At 31.8% G+C, this 18,067-nt stretch overlaps 2 protein-coding genes across 2 annotated transcripts; one reads left to right on the top strand and one right to left on the bottom strand.

Moving 5' to 3' along the window:
- Positions 1–3,010: 3,010 nt before the first annotated feature.
- LOC114382376 (annexin D1) lies at positions 3,011–6,286 on the top strand. Its single transcript, XM_028341751.1, has 5 exons — positions 3,011–3,172; positions 3,760–3,905; positions 4,504–4,722; positions 5,349–5,561; positions 5,682–6,286. The coding sequence occupies exons 1-5, from the start codon at positions 3,097–3,099 to the stop codon at positions 5,976–5,978; spliced, it is 951 nt and encodes a 316-aa protein (XP_028197552.1). The 5' UTR covers positions 3,011–3,096; the 3' UTR covers positions 5,979–6,286.
- An 821-nt stretch (positions 6,287–7,107) lies between these two features.
- On the bottom strand, positions 7,108–12,401 carry LOC114382119 (putative pumilio homolog 8, chloroplastic). Its single transcript, XM_028341358.1, has 5 exons — positions 10,709–12,401; positions 10,447–10,609; positions 8,661–8,824; positions 7,675–7,930; positions 7,108–7,535 (listed from the first exon to the last, which is right to left on the bottom strand). The coding sequence occupies exons 1-5, from the start codon at positions 11,890–11,892 to the stop codon at positions 7,431–7,433; spliced, it is 1,872 nt and encodes a 623-aa protein (XP_028197159.1). The 5' UTR covers positions 11,893–12,401; the 3' UTR covers positions 7,108–7,430.
- Between the last annotated feature and the right edge of the window lie 5,666 nt (positions 12,402–18,067).

Here is an 18,067-nt window from a genome sequence, read left to right as displayed (position 1 = left end):
ACGATACTCCACAGAGTAAATCCAAGGCTGTTGCTAGGTGGATTGTTGTTAAAGTAAGTCATTTAAACAATGTTTCTAGTTATATTTTAATACTGTGTAGACTAATTTGTACTTAACATTGAATATCTAAATTTCATAATGTATATAGTGTAATAGACAAAAAGGAAGCACTAAGTGTGGGCATTAAGTCATGCACTGGATGTCAACTATAATCTTAGGAAGTTTTAAGAATAATTGGGAAACAGTATTTGTTTAATTCAAACATATTTCATTTTGTTATAATTGACATTATATATTATTAACTTATGTTTTATTATATCATGCAGTATTTCAATGATGCCAGACCATTGGAACCAAAGAGATTGAAGGCGCTTCGCATCCAGTGAGCAAGCTACTATTTGAAAGTTAAAAATGAAACAATTAGTGTTTAAGTAATTTTGGAATTGTAGTTTAGTTAATTTACATTTTTTACAATTCATGTTATTTGCACATTAAATATTCTTTCAATTCATAGTAAATATTCAATTTTTATGAAATTTATGCTAAAAACTGTTTGAAAACACAATGAAAATGATTTGTTGTGGTTTTGCTTTTAAATTTGTAGAGGTTAATTTGGGGTTATTAAAAAAAAGACATCACATTAAAAAAAATCCAAAAAACAACATCGGTTGTTAGTAAAAACTGATCTTGTATGTATATATTAACATCAGTTTTTGCAAAAATCGATTTTAAGCTTCATTAATAACATCGGTTATCAGACAACAACATCAATTTTTACTAAAAATCGATTACTAAAAACTGATTACTAAAAACCGATGTCATATGTATAAGTTAACATCGAATTTGGTGAAAACTAATGTTGATGTGAAGATATATGAATTTTTTTATAATTCTTACTATATAACATCGGTTTTTAAAAAATTGATGTTGTAATTTTTATGTTAAAATCGATTTTTAAAAATCAATGTTAACAGTATTACTTTCAACGTCGATACTTTCAATATCAATTAATAACCACTGTTAAAAGTCTTTAATAACCGATGTTAAAATCCTATTTTCTAGTAGTGGATCCAGGAATGAGAGTAGATTCAATCATTTTACAAGTTAACATAGAAAATGTTATACTTGATGGAGAAGAAGCATGTGCTACTAAACAAAGTGTTGATAAAGATTTATCATCTAAATAATTTTGAACTAAATAATCATTAAAAAAATATTTTATTTTAAATTAATTGATAAAATATGATAATATCCTTAAATCAAATTTTAGAAAACAAAAACAACCATACATATATATATATATATATATATATATATATATATATATATATTTTCGGCGAAGGATTACATACAATTATGACTATTTTGGTCATTTGTACGTGAGAAAGAAAATAATCCAACTAAAATTTCAATAGCATAAGTTACATAGCATCATTTAGAAGTTTGCCAATTGCTACAAACAAACCGTTCAAACAAAGAAAACGACGTTTCTGAAAGCAACATTATGAAAAATGTATATCAGATTTTTATTTTCTCATGAAATGAAATCAAACAATTTAGTTAGAATGGAATGTGCATGTCTTATAGTGAAGGACAAACCTACATGAATAGAAGAATCGTTTGAATTTTCTTCAAAAAGAAGTAAATACTTTTGCTCGAGATGTTCTAACATTGGAGACACTAAACAATCTAAAATGATCTTCTTTGGTTTATCCAATGGGTAAAAAAGCAGCAAAATATGAAAAGCAAAAGCAAATAATGACCAAGAGTCGACCAATAATATGACGTTAAGATTAGTGCAATGCACTGAAGACAAAAACAACTGTTACAACATAACTGACATGTCTTAAGGATGAATGAAACAAATTGAAGAAATTGAAAGTCATTTTCGGGAATATATTTGGGATGACGGAGATATAATATAAAGATTACGAAATATTAATGTGTAACATGATTTAAGATAAATTATGAAGTTATGTAACCAAAACCTAATATTGTGCATTTTGAATGTTTTTTTAATATATATTTAGAATGTTGTTTTACTCATATAATGTTTTTTCATAATTTTTAATAAATATTAACTAAAAAAAGTATTATGTTTTTCAATAAATTATTTCATAAGAAATAAGAGTAAACCCTTTTTGTTATATTTTTAATGTATTCTATAAATTTTTAATGTCCAAAAGTTAAAGTTTTATATTTTAAGGTACAATAAGATAAAAAAAAAAGTGAAGTAAATTCATTTTACAATTGCATTATTGAAGAAGAGAAGAGAACTGTTTAAAATACAAAAGTTTTTTTTTTATATAAAAAAAAGTGATACTGTATCTTTCTTAGAGCCATTTTTAAATTATAAACTTAGGAATTAAACAAATCAAAAGAAAACGTCATCCATATAATATATCATTTTAAAGAAAATCTCTTTATTTTTAATTTCTTAATTCTGATCATATATTCACATATACATTAAGTTTTTGTTGCATTCATATGGAAAAAAAACGATTTATTTAACCAAAAAATTATATATAATTTCTTTCCTGTGCAAAATTACTGAGTCAACACATGAGACTTCTAATCTAAGAAAAAAAAATACACACAATTTTAAAAAAATCTTTATTTGATGATTATTGTCGGTAGATGAATCCAGAAAAGTAGAAGGTATGAGACTTGATAAGGACTAAAACTTTGCAACCCATTTGAACAACTAATAGATACCAGCCTTGGCACCCTGCCACCACCAAATTATCCACGCAGCACTACATTATTGGCATTGTGTTCATCACCACTCCATTCATCATACGAGCATGGGATTGACATAGACACTGACATTTTATTTTATTCATTTATTGCAGAAAAAGAAGAAGCGGGAAATGAGGATAAGATGTGGCGTGGCGAAGTCTCAATTGCGATTGCATGTCACGTTGTTGCATGTGGGACACCCACGTTTGACTTCATTTACCGACACACAAAAAAATTCTTTAATTTCCTATATATAGTTCCCTTCCCTGTTTTCTTTTTCTTGCACAAAAATACAATACAAAACAAAACAGAGCAAAGAGAGAGTGTGTGAAAAGTGAAACAAAAAACAGAACAACAATGGCGACACTTAAGGTTCCTCAGCCTCTTCCCCCCGTTGCAGATGATTGTGAGCAGCTCCGAAAAGCCTTCTCAGGTTTCACTATTCTTCTTATTCTTCAAATCACGTTATTTAAGCTTTAATGATCTACTATCATAATCATAAGTGTAAATTAATCTTAAACAGATTATTTGATACCATGCTTTTTGTTGTTTTCTAGTCATATGGTGGTTTGATCTGTGCATGGTTGTTGAGAATGTAACATGTTGTTGATTTGTTAAGGGAATAAGTGATCATTTTTGGATCAAAAGACAGAAAATGATGATCATAGATTCATAAATACTAACTAGGCGTGTTCAAAACCGAATCAAACCGGTTTGCCAAACCGATCCAAAAAACGGAAAAACCGTTTAAACCGCAAAAACCAAAGTAAAATCGAAGACTTTCCATGCTTAAATTGATATATATGGTATTTGCTACCCGATGATTAGTGAGTTTGAATTATCAGAACTAATTAATTGAAGATCAGGTTATATTATATGGTTATGCTTTTCCGAGCTGTTTTGAAGATCATGCGGTGTATATATTGTGATCTTGTTTTCAGTTGAGGATTGTGTCTTGGGTTATACATTTTTTGTGTTTTGACTTTTGATGAATTTTTAATTAACCAAATATAATTGCAGGTTGGGGAACTAACGAGGAGCTGATTGTATCGATCTTGGCTCATAGGAATGCTGCTCAGAGGAAGCTTATCAGAGAAACTTATGCCCAGACCTATGGAGAAGATCTCCTCAAGGCCTTGGACAAAGAACTCACGAGTGATTTTGAGGTTAGTACAAAAAAGCGTTTTCCCATAAATACATAATTCTATCAATAACCCTGTGTTGTGTGCCGAATTCACTGGAATGTACCACATGCTGGGTTCCTTGGAGATATAAGGTCCTCCTAGTGGTGAAGAGAGAAGGGAAGGGGAGAGGTGGTGGGTTCGAATCATCCCGCTAACAAAAACCAGCAATACTAACAACTAAAATTTGCCAATAAAAAAAAAAAAAAACATGTTGGGTTCTCTTTAAAGGAAAGGTGGTATATGAGGATGTTTTCTTTCCATATATGAGTTGTTCCTAGTATGGCACTTGTGTTATGTATACCTAAATGAGCACCATTCAAGAGATTGTGGTACACACTGGTTTTGTATGTGTTTTGGTTAATTAAAATTTAAATACACAGTTCTAGTTCTAGTTAAAACCTGGCTATTAAGGTCAAGCTCAAGAAAATATTAAACTGATTAACTGGGGAGCATGACATCACTCCAAAATGTTTGGTAATGAAAACTGATAATAAAACTATCCTGTAGGAATAACATACATATCTTTTATTGGGTGTTTGAAATTGAAACTGATGTGTGCTTTGAATTTTCTCCTCACTAGAGGCTGGTTCATCTTTGGACACTTGATTCTGCTGAACGTGATGCATTTTTGGCAAACGAGGCGACTAAAAAATGGACTTCAAGCAATCAGGTTCTGGTGGAAATAGCCTGCACTAGGTCCTCTGAACAATTGTTTGCTGCGAGGAAGGCTTACCATGTTCTTTATAAGAAGTCTCTGGAGGAGGATGTTGCTCATCACACAACAGGAGACTTCCGTAAGGTACTGATTCTCAAGCATAACCATGTTATTAGTTGAAACAAACTTACAAACATTTGAGTCCTGTTGTATATGAATATGACAATTTTGCAATATTTTTCCCCTCAAGATGGTTCTCGGGAGTGTTTTTAAGTAGAATTGAAATAGTTAGTAGGTAAGCTGTATATTGACATTGAAAGTTAATTGTTTTGTTCACCAACTGTTTATCTGATCCTATGCAATGTCTAGATCAATTTGTTTGGTTAAGCTATTGATTATTTAATATTTTCTGGGGGTCATGCATATAATATGTCCAGTTTGTGTTAGTGATGCAATAAGAATTGATGATTGAACAGAAATAATGAGACCTAATTTGTGTCAAAATGAACTGTGGGCTGTGGCTACTGATTAGCCTCAACTGCATTGGAAAAATGAAACCTTTTGTGCTGTCAAATTTTTAGAGCTTCCTTTTGTCGGAAACAATTGACTATATGTAGAATCATATTTTTTAAACTGTGAACCAAAATTTATTTGTATTTTGATAATGAAGAATTTGAGCTATATTTGTGGTTTTCTTTTAGCTATCTGAGTTTTTCTTTCACTCTTCTCACTTCAAAAGGTCAAAATTAGCTAACATTTGTTTTCTCTAGCTCATACTACCTCTGGTTAGTTCTTATCGATATGAAGGAGATGAGGTCAACTTGACCCTGGCAAAAACTGAGGCAAAATTGCTGCATGAGAAGATTTCAAACAAGGCTTATAATGATGACGACTTCATCAGGATTTTGGCCACAAGGAGCAGAGCACAGATTAATGCTACTTTGAATCACTACAAAGATGCATTTGGACAAGATATCAACAAGGTAAAGTAGCTCATCCTATATTGCTTTCAAATAGTTGTATTAGGAAACTTCAAATATGTCAAAAAGAAACATTGTATATATATTTTACATTGACGTACAATTTTTGTGCCAATGTTGCAGGACCTGAAGGCTGATCCAAAGGACGAGTTCCTGTCTTTACTAAGAGCAACTGTGAAGTGCTTGATCCGTCCCGAGAAGTACTTCGAGAAGGTTGTTCGCTTGGCGATCAACAAGCGAGGAACCGATGAAGGAGCCCTTACAAGAGTGGTGGCCACAAGGGCTGAGGTTGATTTGAAAAACATAGCAGATGAGTATCAAAGGAGGAGCAGTGTCCCTCTTGAACGTGCTATTGTTAAGGACACCACCGGTGACTATGAGAAAATGCTTGTGGCGCTTTTAGGACATGATGATGCTTGACATACTCCTTTGTGTTTGTGTGTGTGTACTTGTGGCAGAGGTACTATATAGTGTGCAGTGTACTGCTTTGTGGTTCCATGTTGTTGTGTTTTCTGGCCATTATTGTCTTCCTTTGTTGAATAAAATGAACCACTTTGGCACACTTTGGTGGGTTTTTGAAGCCCCTAGAATTGATTGAGTGTCAAACATAAATGGAATCCTGCAATATATATGTGGTTCAGATTTTGTAAATCACTAGTGACTTTAGGGTCACTTTTCTGAAGTTAAATATATATAGAGAGACAAATAAGTTTGGTTCGCTTCTTAAACATATGACATATCCCACAAAGATCTGGTAAAGATATGACTCAAAAATTCTCACAAAGAAATCAGTTTGTATTTACTAGTTAATGGGTAATCAGTAAGAAATTCTTGTAAGTTCTTTTTGAGAGGCAAACTGGCAAACAGTGAACACGTTTTTCTATTATTTTTCTATTTTCTGTACAAATCTTGTGACAATTTTGTAATTAAAAGGGAAAACAGGAAATGAAAGATGTTAAATAAATTTCAGAAAGTATTAGAATTTAATATTTTCGGAATTTAGTTACAGAAAGATGTTAAATAAATTTCAGAAACTAATCTTTGGAACATCTTTCAATTTTTAAAATATTTCCTGTGAGAACAATGTATTTCCAAAAATAGTTTTCGGGAAGAATAACACCCACACCCACAGTGGGAAGACTATCAATCAACTTGGTACAGGAGAATGCTGGGAAGAGGCCATCTAGTTCCAACTGCTTTGCAGCATCAGTAAAATTGATTTTTAATCTCCTGAGAGCCACGTGCCATAACTTAAATTTGTATTTTATTCACCGTTAATTATTTTTAACTGTAATCTAAAGGCTGTTATTAATAGTTTCATTACTCATTTGAAACATCTCATGTATAATTTGTCATAAATTTGTTTTGGACTATCAGCGGCTTTCCAGTACATTGAGCCCATTAAAGGAAGAAATTAAACCATCTTCATCCCAACAACAAGGCCATAAAATCTCCAAGTCATTAGTATCTCGGAAAGGCAGTACCCAAACTCGAGACAAAATATTTTATCAAAATAGAACTTCCATTCCTGGAAAATGTACACATGATATCTATATAGAAACTAGAAATATAACATCATATATAGGATGTACCATGCATCACTGATCCATTGGAAAACAAACTTGCCTTTGAAACTTTCAGACCCCTGGATCACATGGGATGATTAGAGGCTAGCTAGGTCAAACTTGTTTCTAGTATATTTGGCTCACAGATTCTTAGACACTCAAGTAGGCATACATACATACAAAATATACTAGTGGCCACGACATTAAAGTATAAAACTAGGAGGGACTTAATTAGGAGAAAAGAAAACTAGTTAGTAACTCAAGTGAACAAAACAACATATCTTCTTATCTAGCTACCAGTCACACATCACTTGTTAAGCAGGTTCCTCGAGAAAATCCTTTTGCAATAAGGGCTGCTGCGCAATGTTTTGTAGGGGCGAACAGCTTCGGCTAGAGATGCATGCAGAGAGCCCTGTATCAGAAAAATAAAAAATAAAAAAGAGACAATAAATTCCTTATTTTACAATTCTCGTATAATAAAAGAGTGTGTTGGAAAGAGTATATGTTATAAAATGTATTGCAAGCATTTCATTATATATTTAGTTTCAAACCTTGGTCACTCCGAGAGCACGTTGAACAACATAGTTGGCATATGGGTCTTGTAGCAACCGCTCAAGGTGAGGAAAAGACGACAATTCTTGGACTATCCTTGACCTGATCTCTACAATATGCACGAGGCATTTTTCAACTACATGACTGCTAAATTTTTGCATTGAGAGGTTGGCGTAGTTCCCTTTGAACTGAGAATGCAGTTTCAATGAGGCACTTGGGTTCTCCATCTCTATAATATACTGAACAACATAATTTCTGCAAAACATTGAGAGATTGAAAGGTTGCAATTTTAGAGAAAAATAAACAATTAAACCCAAGATGTAAAATAATCAAGTGCAATCTGTGTTTGAAGGATCCTGGTTCAGAATCTGTACTCTAGAGTTAACCTCCAAATGTCTTTTTTATGATTCGTGTTGTCCCAGATGAAATCAAATGGAAAGGAAATGAAGCTGAAATACCTCTTATCAGCAGGAAGAATTTTATGGTTTATCTGTCTCTCCTTACACATGGTTTTTTATTCTCTTTCTCTTGGCTTTTAAGTACCCTTATGTTCTATAAATATGAAGAACCTCTACCTGTAATTCCACGAGTTTATAATTTTTTGGTTTAAAAATAAAAAACAAATAACCCTGCTAATCTACATTTTTTTTTTTGGAAGTGAGATATCTATTGAAGAAATTTTAAACTTGTAGTATCTTTTAGTTTATTCTAATATATGCCCTGTCATGACATGTCTACCTTTCCAAATCACGTACACACTTTTCTTTTGGAGCCTAACTTTATCCCATTTTCAATTAACCTCAAACCAACCCACACCTTAAACATTCAATTTAAGGATATGCACTAAAGCTCTTCCTCACATAATTAAAAGAAAAATCCTGTGAAAAACAAGAAAAGCATTATATGATAAACAATTATATGTATATTTCCAAATTAAGCAGTGAAAAAAGATTTATTAAATCCAAATATCCCAAAGGCTTATTACCCAAATGGATCTTGAGCAAGGAGATGCCCATGTCTGCATATTTCCTTTACCAGCATATCTTTGTATTTTCCGGTGGAATAATCAATGCAACGTTGTAGTACACAACACCCATGTTGATGAGTAGCTATTTCCACACAAAACTTTGTAGCAGCATAAAAAATAAACTGCAACAAATGATAGAGGGAAACGAGTATGATGATTATAATTAGTTTCAATAAAATCAGTAGGTTCAAGGGAAAACAAATGATGAATTAGATGTTAAGGCACGTGCACAAGCTTGATAAATTTTGTGATCCACCATTAAAAAAAATTCTAGAAAGCTCTAAAATAGTATTTCTATTATGATTTATAAATAACCATGATCATAACCATAACCATAATACTAGTATTTTACAACAAAATGCTGCCTTTGAATCAATTGAATTAGCAACTACACATTTCCTTTAGATTCTCTATTTTTCTCTACATTTTAACTTTCACCAGTATAATTTGAATGAAGTTTCTATCTCACCAAGCTACTTCAAAGAAAACGACTTCCCTCAAATTCATTCATACTCATAGAGACCTGTTAAACCTCATTTTGTGTAGCTTTTAACAAGGTCGTTACACAGAATACAGAATTCTACCAAATTCAATATGTTCAAAAATCAAAACTACAATTATTATATCCATTTGAACTCGATAAAGATTTCAGAATATCTTCTCAAAAGATTTTATCATTGAGGATTTCAGAGTGCATTAAGTTTGGTTCTCTACCATCACCTAAAAACCATAACGACTAGTCACTCTGCAGTACCTACGTTATATTTAATACAGTATTTATCGTGGTAAGTAATAAATGAAACAGAGATATCTTAGTGGCAATGAGTCAAATAATTTAATTTATTAGAGGCTGGCACAAAATGAAAGGGATCACCCGAATTTATTAGTAACTTTTTCAGGCCCGTGTCAATGGTCAATAATCAATACATTCTCAACCAGAACATTTATTTCCATTGCTTCTTACATAGAGAATTAGCCTTTTAAGAATTCCTAACTGGGAAAGAAAATAAGGAACATATTTAGGCTAACTGGCCAAGAATAGAATCTTCACCATTATGGTCATAGGAGAGTACCCCTCAACAGATGGTGAATTTTGTTCCTTCCACAATTGACTTACCTGTTAGAAATTTCTGAAGTGACCAGACATAAACATAGGCTTGTAAATATGAAAATCCCAGAGATGAAGTATCCAACAAATTAGAAACTGCTCAATAATGAAATTAGTTTGAAAATCAGGATATTTTGAAGTAGAGTGTATATATTAGATTCGGAGATTACCATGCAATTAAAAAAGGTTCAACAAAGTGAAAGATTTAAGACCCTCTTCTGAAATATATTTCATCTGGTTCACACCAAATGACCAAAAGAGGTAGGAGAGCTCACAGTATAAGAAGCTAAGGCTTCACTAAGCCATGAATGAAACAGTTTGTGAAACTTTAATAAAACAGGAATGCCCTCTGCTCGAAGCAGTGTTGATTGAAGACCATTTTGTGTCAAGATAATGATGAATTCAATCAAGATGTGTAATGATACCTTCATACAGCTTAGAACAAAATTTGATATTAAACTTCAAATCAATCGCTTGGTTTATTGTAGGTTTATTTTCCCTTTATTCACTAACTTCAACACTACATTGCCATAGAGTTATTCCATACTATTCAATTAAATATAGGAGAACAAGAACAACCATTAGCTGTCCACTTTAAAGTAACACAAGAAGCAAAAGAGAGAAGTGTTGTTATACCTCATTATCTTTACAGCTAAAGTATTGCAAGCAACGCTGTATGACATGATTTCCATTCAGATCCTTAATAAGGGCAAGAAAACCAGATTGAATGGCAGACCTCAGCATTGCAATTTGTTTTCTAGAGTCCACAGTGGTGATCAACTTCTGCACCACCCGAGTCCTGATACAGCAACTCTATCAAATTCATCATTTCAAAAAGAGAAATAAAACATGTTCAATTATGATATAGTTCAATTGGAGGACAAATAATTACATATACCCGTGTAGATTCAAAGAGGTTTTGACTAGCTGCCCTGGTTCTTCAGTCAACATTGACACAACCTGCAACCTTTCATCTTCTCCACACACATCAAGCAGCTTTTGCACGAGGTAGTTCCCAAAAGGGTCAATCATAAGCTCAACAACATCATCTATGACTCCATTGAACAATACTAGCACATCTTCGGAGGTGCCCTCATCAATCATCCTCTGCAGGAAGCGGCAACCGTTCTGATCCTTAGCCAGGTAATAAATGTAGCCTTGGAACTTAGCCAAAGGACTAAAATTGTACAACAACGGCTGCGAAGAAGGTGAAACGTCGCTCGTGAGAACACCATTCTTTTCGTGCTTAGTGGGAGCAACACGAGAAGGAATGTGCTGAGGAAGTTCCTCACCCACTCCCACTTCTTGAACTGGTAAGGATAAACTCTCATTGCAACCCCACAAAGAATTGCAGCCTCTACAACCATTACAACATTTCACATCCTTCTCTTGCAAGATAAAACCACCATCACATTGAAACCCCAAAGGGTCCTCTCTAGAATGAGAAAAATCACCACCATTGGGGTTTACAGCTACCCTTGTCGTTCCTCTTTCTTTTGCTGCAGGGAAGTAATGTGAAGATGGAGTGTTAACATTCATAGCAACCTTGGGTTGTTGTTGCATCAGAAAGGGACTTTTCACATCACAGTCCATTGCAAAAGGCCTTGTAGCATGAAAAGGGTTCTGAAGTGGAACCTGTCCATAACAAGGGTTACTCCTTTGGGTATGAGAAGAAAACTCCATTGGGGGTCCAAAAGTGTGTCCCTTCAAATCAGAAGAAACTGAAACACCCCAAATAGGTAATGGGGTACCCGTTTCTTCATGAACATGTGCATCAAAAGAACAAAGTGAGTGTGAGAATGCATGTGGGTATGATGAGTCCATAACATTAGCACCATATCCATAACCATTTCCTCTGGCTTTGACACCAACATTCCCTAGTTTGTTAAAAACACTCATTCTAGCAAAATCATTAGACAGCGTCACATCAACATCAACACAATCATCATGGATCATGGAGAAAACACTCGAAGAAGATTGTGGTTGTGAGGTGACGTGGCCACGGTGAAGGGGGGTGTTGTTGAGTGTATTAAGATTGGAAAACCGGTTCAACCACATTCCTCCTAGCTCTTCGTTTCTCATGGCGTATTTTTCGGATATTTTGATCAAAAACCCAAAAGAAAGAAGGGAAGTAAAAAGACAAAGATGAAAGAAGAGAAAGAGGATTCAAATATGAGCAACAGGGTTTTGAATGGAGAGTGGCAAAATGAGAAAAAACAGGGGAATAGGAATAAATTGGAGTGAAAACATAGGAAATAGAAATAGAAAAGAGTGGGAAATGAAATGATGGTGTTTTTGTGGACAGGTGGCAGTACTGGTCGGTTAGGGTAAAAACAGAGTAGTAGCGTGGTGAGTGTGAATCAGTTCTGTGAGGATTTGTGGCACATTTGGGAGAAAGGGTGGGAGCGAGAAACTCAGGGATACAGAAAGAGGTTTTGGGTTATTTGATAGGGACAAGGGTAGGGTACGGTTCAGGGAAAATCAGCACTACCACTACCACACTGCAACTGCACTAGCCGTTTTTTTCAGCCAAAAAGGGCACTTTTCTGAGAGCAGTAGGGCATAACAGGTGGGTGCTGCTTCTTCTCTCTTTTCTCTTTTGTGCGATTCGAGAGATATTGTGCTTTGTTTGTTACGTTCTGTTGTTGTTTTGTGCATTTATTACTAATTGGGTGCATGGTTCAATCATATGGTAATGGAACAGTGAATATTTATTACTAATTGGGTGTATGAAAAAAGTACTATAGAGAAATAATTGTAATTAATGTGAACACGATTAGTCAATTACAAAAACAAATAGTAGATATTTATGAATGATAAGAAAATGATGCTAATGATTTGTTGATACGAAACACGTGTTTTTTTAGCCAGAAACATGGTAGATTTTTGGATTTTCAAAATATTTTTGAAAAGTTAGATTTAGTTTCTGTAAATATTCTCCTAAAAAAAATTTGTATGTTTAGTATGTTTTTAATCTTTTTTTTGAAGGGGACTTTTTTAATCTTTTTATTTTAACAAAACATGTGTTGCTAGTTTCTAATGATGAAACTTTAATGCCCATATTGAAGTACAAGTTATTTTAATATCAACTAAAACTTTTGTTTAGTTGTGCTTATAGAATATAGATACTATCTCCACTCGAGAATTATTTATATATGCTTCTCTCTAAAATAAAAAGAATTATTTATGCACCTTTTAAGTAAATAATAAGTCATATTAAACATTGAGTATATCAACTTCAAAGAGTTGATTAACTGCCTTTTCAAATTTGAACTTTTTATTTTCCCTTAAATCGTGCTATATATTTTTAGAGTGTAGTTTTCATTCACGGTCAATGTAAAGATTTTTTGTATTGTGAACAAATTATATATTTTTTTAATGTAAGCTTTAAATAATATTAATTATTACAAAAATTTGTGATTTTAATATATATCCTAATGTATGATTAAATGATAGTAAAAAAACTTATATTATCAGTACATTCTATTTTAGTCGTCCCTATGTTGGAATTTTCATATATGTAAAAGAGTTAAATTTTGTTTGGACCAATAAATTAAAAGAAATAATAAATAATTATTTTAGGTTATCATGATCGAGTTCAATCTTTGAACTTAACTTACCTAACCCTATTTAAAATCAAACAAGAGTATTGAAAATAAAACTAACAAGAGTATGTTATTAAAACTGAATGGTGATTCTGAAGTTCTGATTCAATGAGATACTCACCATATTTCTATTTATATACAAGACAAAGCTTGCGATACAATGCTCTAACTCGAACTGAATACGTAACAACTTGATAACTTTCACAACTAACTTGTGTAATTAACTAATTAATTTGTGCATAGTCACATCAATTGTATAACTATACAGCTACATGTTACTTTTCAGTTTTAATAATTTTTTTTTGTATATTAGATTTTAAAAATCTTATTTTAGTATTTTATATATTTTTTAAAGGATTTCATTTTAATTATTTTTTCACTTATTCCTCAAAAATAATATTAGGATTTTGCTAACTTTTAAATTTCGAAATACTTATTTAAGATAATAACGACTAAAATTTTTATTGTCTTTATTTATTTTAAAAATTATAAATAATAATAAAAATGTTAAATTAATTTTTTTAATCTTCTAATTTATTTCTTATATTCAATTTGATTCTCTAGTTTTCTTTGAATTTAATTTAATCTTCTAATTTTTTTAAATATATTCAATTTATTCCGTCGGTTTAAAATGATAAGACATCACACTTTGTGTGATAGATTTAAAACTGTCATAATATATATATATTTTTCCAAAAACATAAATCAGTTTAAAAAATTAAAAGATGAAATTAAACTCAAAAAATATTAAATGATTAAATTAAATCAATTTTAAAAATTAAAAAATAACGAATAAAATTAAACCTAAATAATAAATCAGTAAAAAAAAAACTAATTCAACCAAAAGAAAAACTATTGAAAACCACCTTTCTTTTCAGCAACACACGCATCATGATTCATGAGGCTGCATTCAAGAAGATGCACTGGGGGAGTCAACGATCAAGTCCTGGCTCAACGCCGTCAAGACTGTCATTGGCACTCTGTTTCATGGCGAGAGAACGTTGTGACTACTTCTCCGGTTCGCCGGAGAGGAAGATCGCGGAGTCCTATTTCTCTATGATTTGCAGAGAAGGTGCAACGTCGTTGCTTGAATTCCCGAAAAAAAAAAGTGGCAATGTGCAAGAAAGCGCCAAAAAAAATTGTTCAGGACGCTGGATTTGTACAAAGTGATCACTAAAAACCGTATACAAATCGAGTCGTAAAGTTCATCGGAGATAGCTGAACGGATGCCGTGGCTGAAATTAGTGCTCCTCTGCAACTGTAATTAGTTCAACGGAAAGGTTGAACTCTACAAGGAGATTGCACTCTTTTACTTGTTCCTCGCGAATAACATGCAATACGTCGTCGTAAAGGTCTGCGACTCCAACCCAGGGTTGATCCTCGAGGAGGATGGTTGACGAAGCATGAATTGAAGGTGAAAGAGAGTGTTTCGAAGTACGGCGCATGGGTCGGAAACAACTTTTAATGTTAGGCATCTGCAGTGCAATCTCTGGCCGCAAGCATCTGCAATGTTTTGGTGCATAAGATGAAGATGAATAAGACCAAAATAAAGATAGTTAACAAAACACTAACTTTTGTATATAATAAAAAAACTGAAAAAAGAATCAAATAAAATCTTTCAAAAATTAAGATTAAAATAAAAAATTTAATGTATTAAATTAAAAAAAAATACTAAAACATAAAAGGATGAAAAGTAACATTTAGTTTAACTAAACTATATACTCTATGATTCTCCCTTCAAGCTCAAAGTGCCCTCAAAATCACAGTTTCTATTCTTTTTTTAACTATATATCTTTTAGAAAAATTAAGTAGAAACCGAAAAGTATAATAATTTAATTTTCTTGGTTCTAATTAAAAAGTTTGTAGGGTTTCTTTTACTCCACAAAAAATTTATATTTACAAGTAAATTAAACAGTAGGTAAAAAGTAAAGATATAATTGATAAAAGAGTAATTAATGTGATATTTTTTTATGATTTGTAATTAATGTGATATTAAACTTTGTAAATGACACATAAATTGAAATATTTTTTTTTAAAAATGACAATTAAAGAGGAACATAGAGAATATGAAAAATTGAACTTTTTTTTTATCTGTGTGAGAATAAAAGATATGTATCGAGAGATTTATAACATTTTGTGCATCGAGCTTATTTAATTAATTGCTTCTTTAATATATAAAAAGTTAAGCACTATGAGATTATCCATTAGTTTACGTAGTTGCAGCTTTGAGAGAAGCTACTTAGAATTTTGCTAGCTAATCCTAAGCCTGTAAGTGAGTTACAATTAGTGACTTGTCAAAAACTTTTTCCCTATGAATTATAGAAGTATAAATATCAACTTTGACTTCACAAAATAGTGTTTATGGAATTGTTTGAATAAATTTCTCGATGAGTATTTTTAAGTGAAGAAAAATAAAAGAAAAAATATAAAATAAGTTTATCTATAAAAATCATCTTTTAAAAAAACCAATATGAAAGAGCTTTGACAAACTAACTTAAACATAAACTAATTTTAACATAAAAAGCTCAGCTTATTTTTTCTCTTGGTAGTATTTATGGAAAAATCTATCTAAATAAACCCTATATCATGATATCTCTACAATAGGGATAGCTAAACTCACGTAGTATTCAGTTTCAACACTAGAATGGGCCAAGAGATTGTTTCTTGAACCACCAAGAAATAAAATTAGGTCCAAGTCTCCAAGAAATATATATGCACTAAAAATAGAACGATAATCATCAATATCTAAAGCTCAATCAACATCACAAAAGGCGCTTGCAAATTGTAAGGAACTATAGAGGATGCAGCTTGTAGAATTAAACCATTATCAAGAATACCCTTTAAATACCTCAAAATTTGTTTGAAAACTTTCCAGTGTTGAATGGATCACATAAATAATTAAGCGACAAACCTTATTCAGTTATTCACATTATAACCAAGTTCTAGCCAACTTACAGTAACATATTGTAAATGCCTCATTATGAACTGGTACAGGGCAGGGTCTTCTCGTGTAATTGGAACCATATTTGGACACCTTAAGACCAGATGGTAGAGGAGTAGATATGTATAGCTTAAGACCAAATGAATAGTGTTCATAAGCAAAACTTTAAGTTCAAGATGCATCAAAATAGTAATAATGTTTAAGTTGGAATATGAGGTAAAGTTATTTCAATATCGTCTAAAACTTTTTATTTAAGTATCTTCACATAAGAATCACGATGAAGTTTTGTGGATTAAAATTATTTAATTATTGATTAAATTTTGGATTATTAATATGAATTATTTAAATAAAATATAATGGTATATTAATGGATGGATATTAGTCCTTTGGACTTATTATGTAAGGATGTTTATGAAGGGTTGGACCCTCACTTGGTGCCCAAATGATGGATATCGATCTCCTCTGCTGATTATAAAATTGTTCCATTAAATAATTTTATGATGACTCAACATTGTGTGGAAAATTGTTGCCACTAGACAGAGAGTATTATCTCTCTAATTCGGTGTTCGTGATTCGATTGACGTAATAAAAAGAAATTTCACCTCCTCCTCATTTACATGTTCTCTAGCCCTCTCTAGCCCTCTTATGAACCAGGATTCTTATCAGGCTTAATTATCATTTTGATAATCTAATTTATTTTTCAAGTTAAATTTAATCCTGTTATCATTAAAAAAATCAATTAGGTTTTCTAATTTTTAAAAGTGTTTAGTTAGGTTCTTTTATTTTTAGAAATTTCAATTAGATTCTTTATTTTTTAAAATGAATTCAATTTGGTCACATTTAAAATCAAATTTGATTTTATTTTTTAAATTTTTTTGAAGTAAATGGAAAATATAAGGTCAAATTAAATTTTTTTTTAAAAAAAATAAAAGACTTAATCAAAACTTCTATGAATAAAAGGACTTAATTAAAGTATTTAAAAAATTAAAGGATATATTTAAAAATTTTAATGATAAAAAGGGCTGATTAAACTTAAAAAATTAAAATAACAATTAAGTCTTGTTATTATTGTTGTGAATATGTTATAATTGTGCCTCATTTGTTCCTTAATTTTCCATCAGATCATTCATTCATTCTCGTATGGAAATAATACGTCATTTCACCGATAAGTCATCGGTCTTTAAAACCTTCTTGTTTGTGCCATTATGAAGTCCACGTGAAGATCATTAGCTGATATGCTTGAGTCTTGATCTTTGTGTGCTTTGGAGCATAATGCATAATTACTCATATGAATTGATTATTATAATTTTGTGAGTTTATAATTTTTTATATATTTAAGTATTTTAAATTAAAATTTATTTTAATACTAAAATTGTCAAAATGAGTGCTTAAATTAATTTTGTGGGTCCTATAATATTTAAAAAATATATTATTTATGGTATAATGTTGTTAAGTAACAGTTGTTTATATAAAAAAGGTTTAACTTATCGTATGGTCCACTATCCCGTATGGTCTTGTGATTGATCGGTCACCATAGACTTGGTCTCGTTCTCCTCCAAGAAACAGATATTCCAGGTGGCTGGGTAGGATTTTGAGCTCCACCTTGGTCTTCTCGGATAGACCCCCACTTTTCAATTCTTCAAAATCGGTCCCCCCCCCCCCCCCCCCGCAAGAATATTTTCTTCGTGATCTAAGTCTTCCAAGCAAGTCC

This window comes from Glycine soja, chromosome 13, assembly GCF_004193775.1.
Source record: "Glycine soja cultivar W05 chromosome 13, ASM419377v2, whole genome shotgun sequence".
Taxonomy (NCBI): domain Eukaryota; kingdom Viridiplantae; phylum Streptophyta; class Magnoliopsida; order Fabales; family Fabaceae; genus Glycine; species Glycine soja.
Note: the sequence above shows the minus strand (reverse complement) of the source record. Positions and strands in the feature narration are given on the sequence as shown.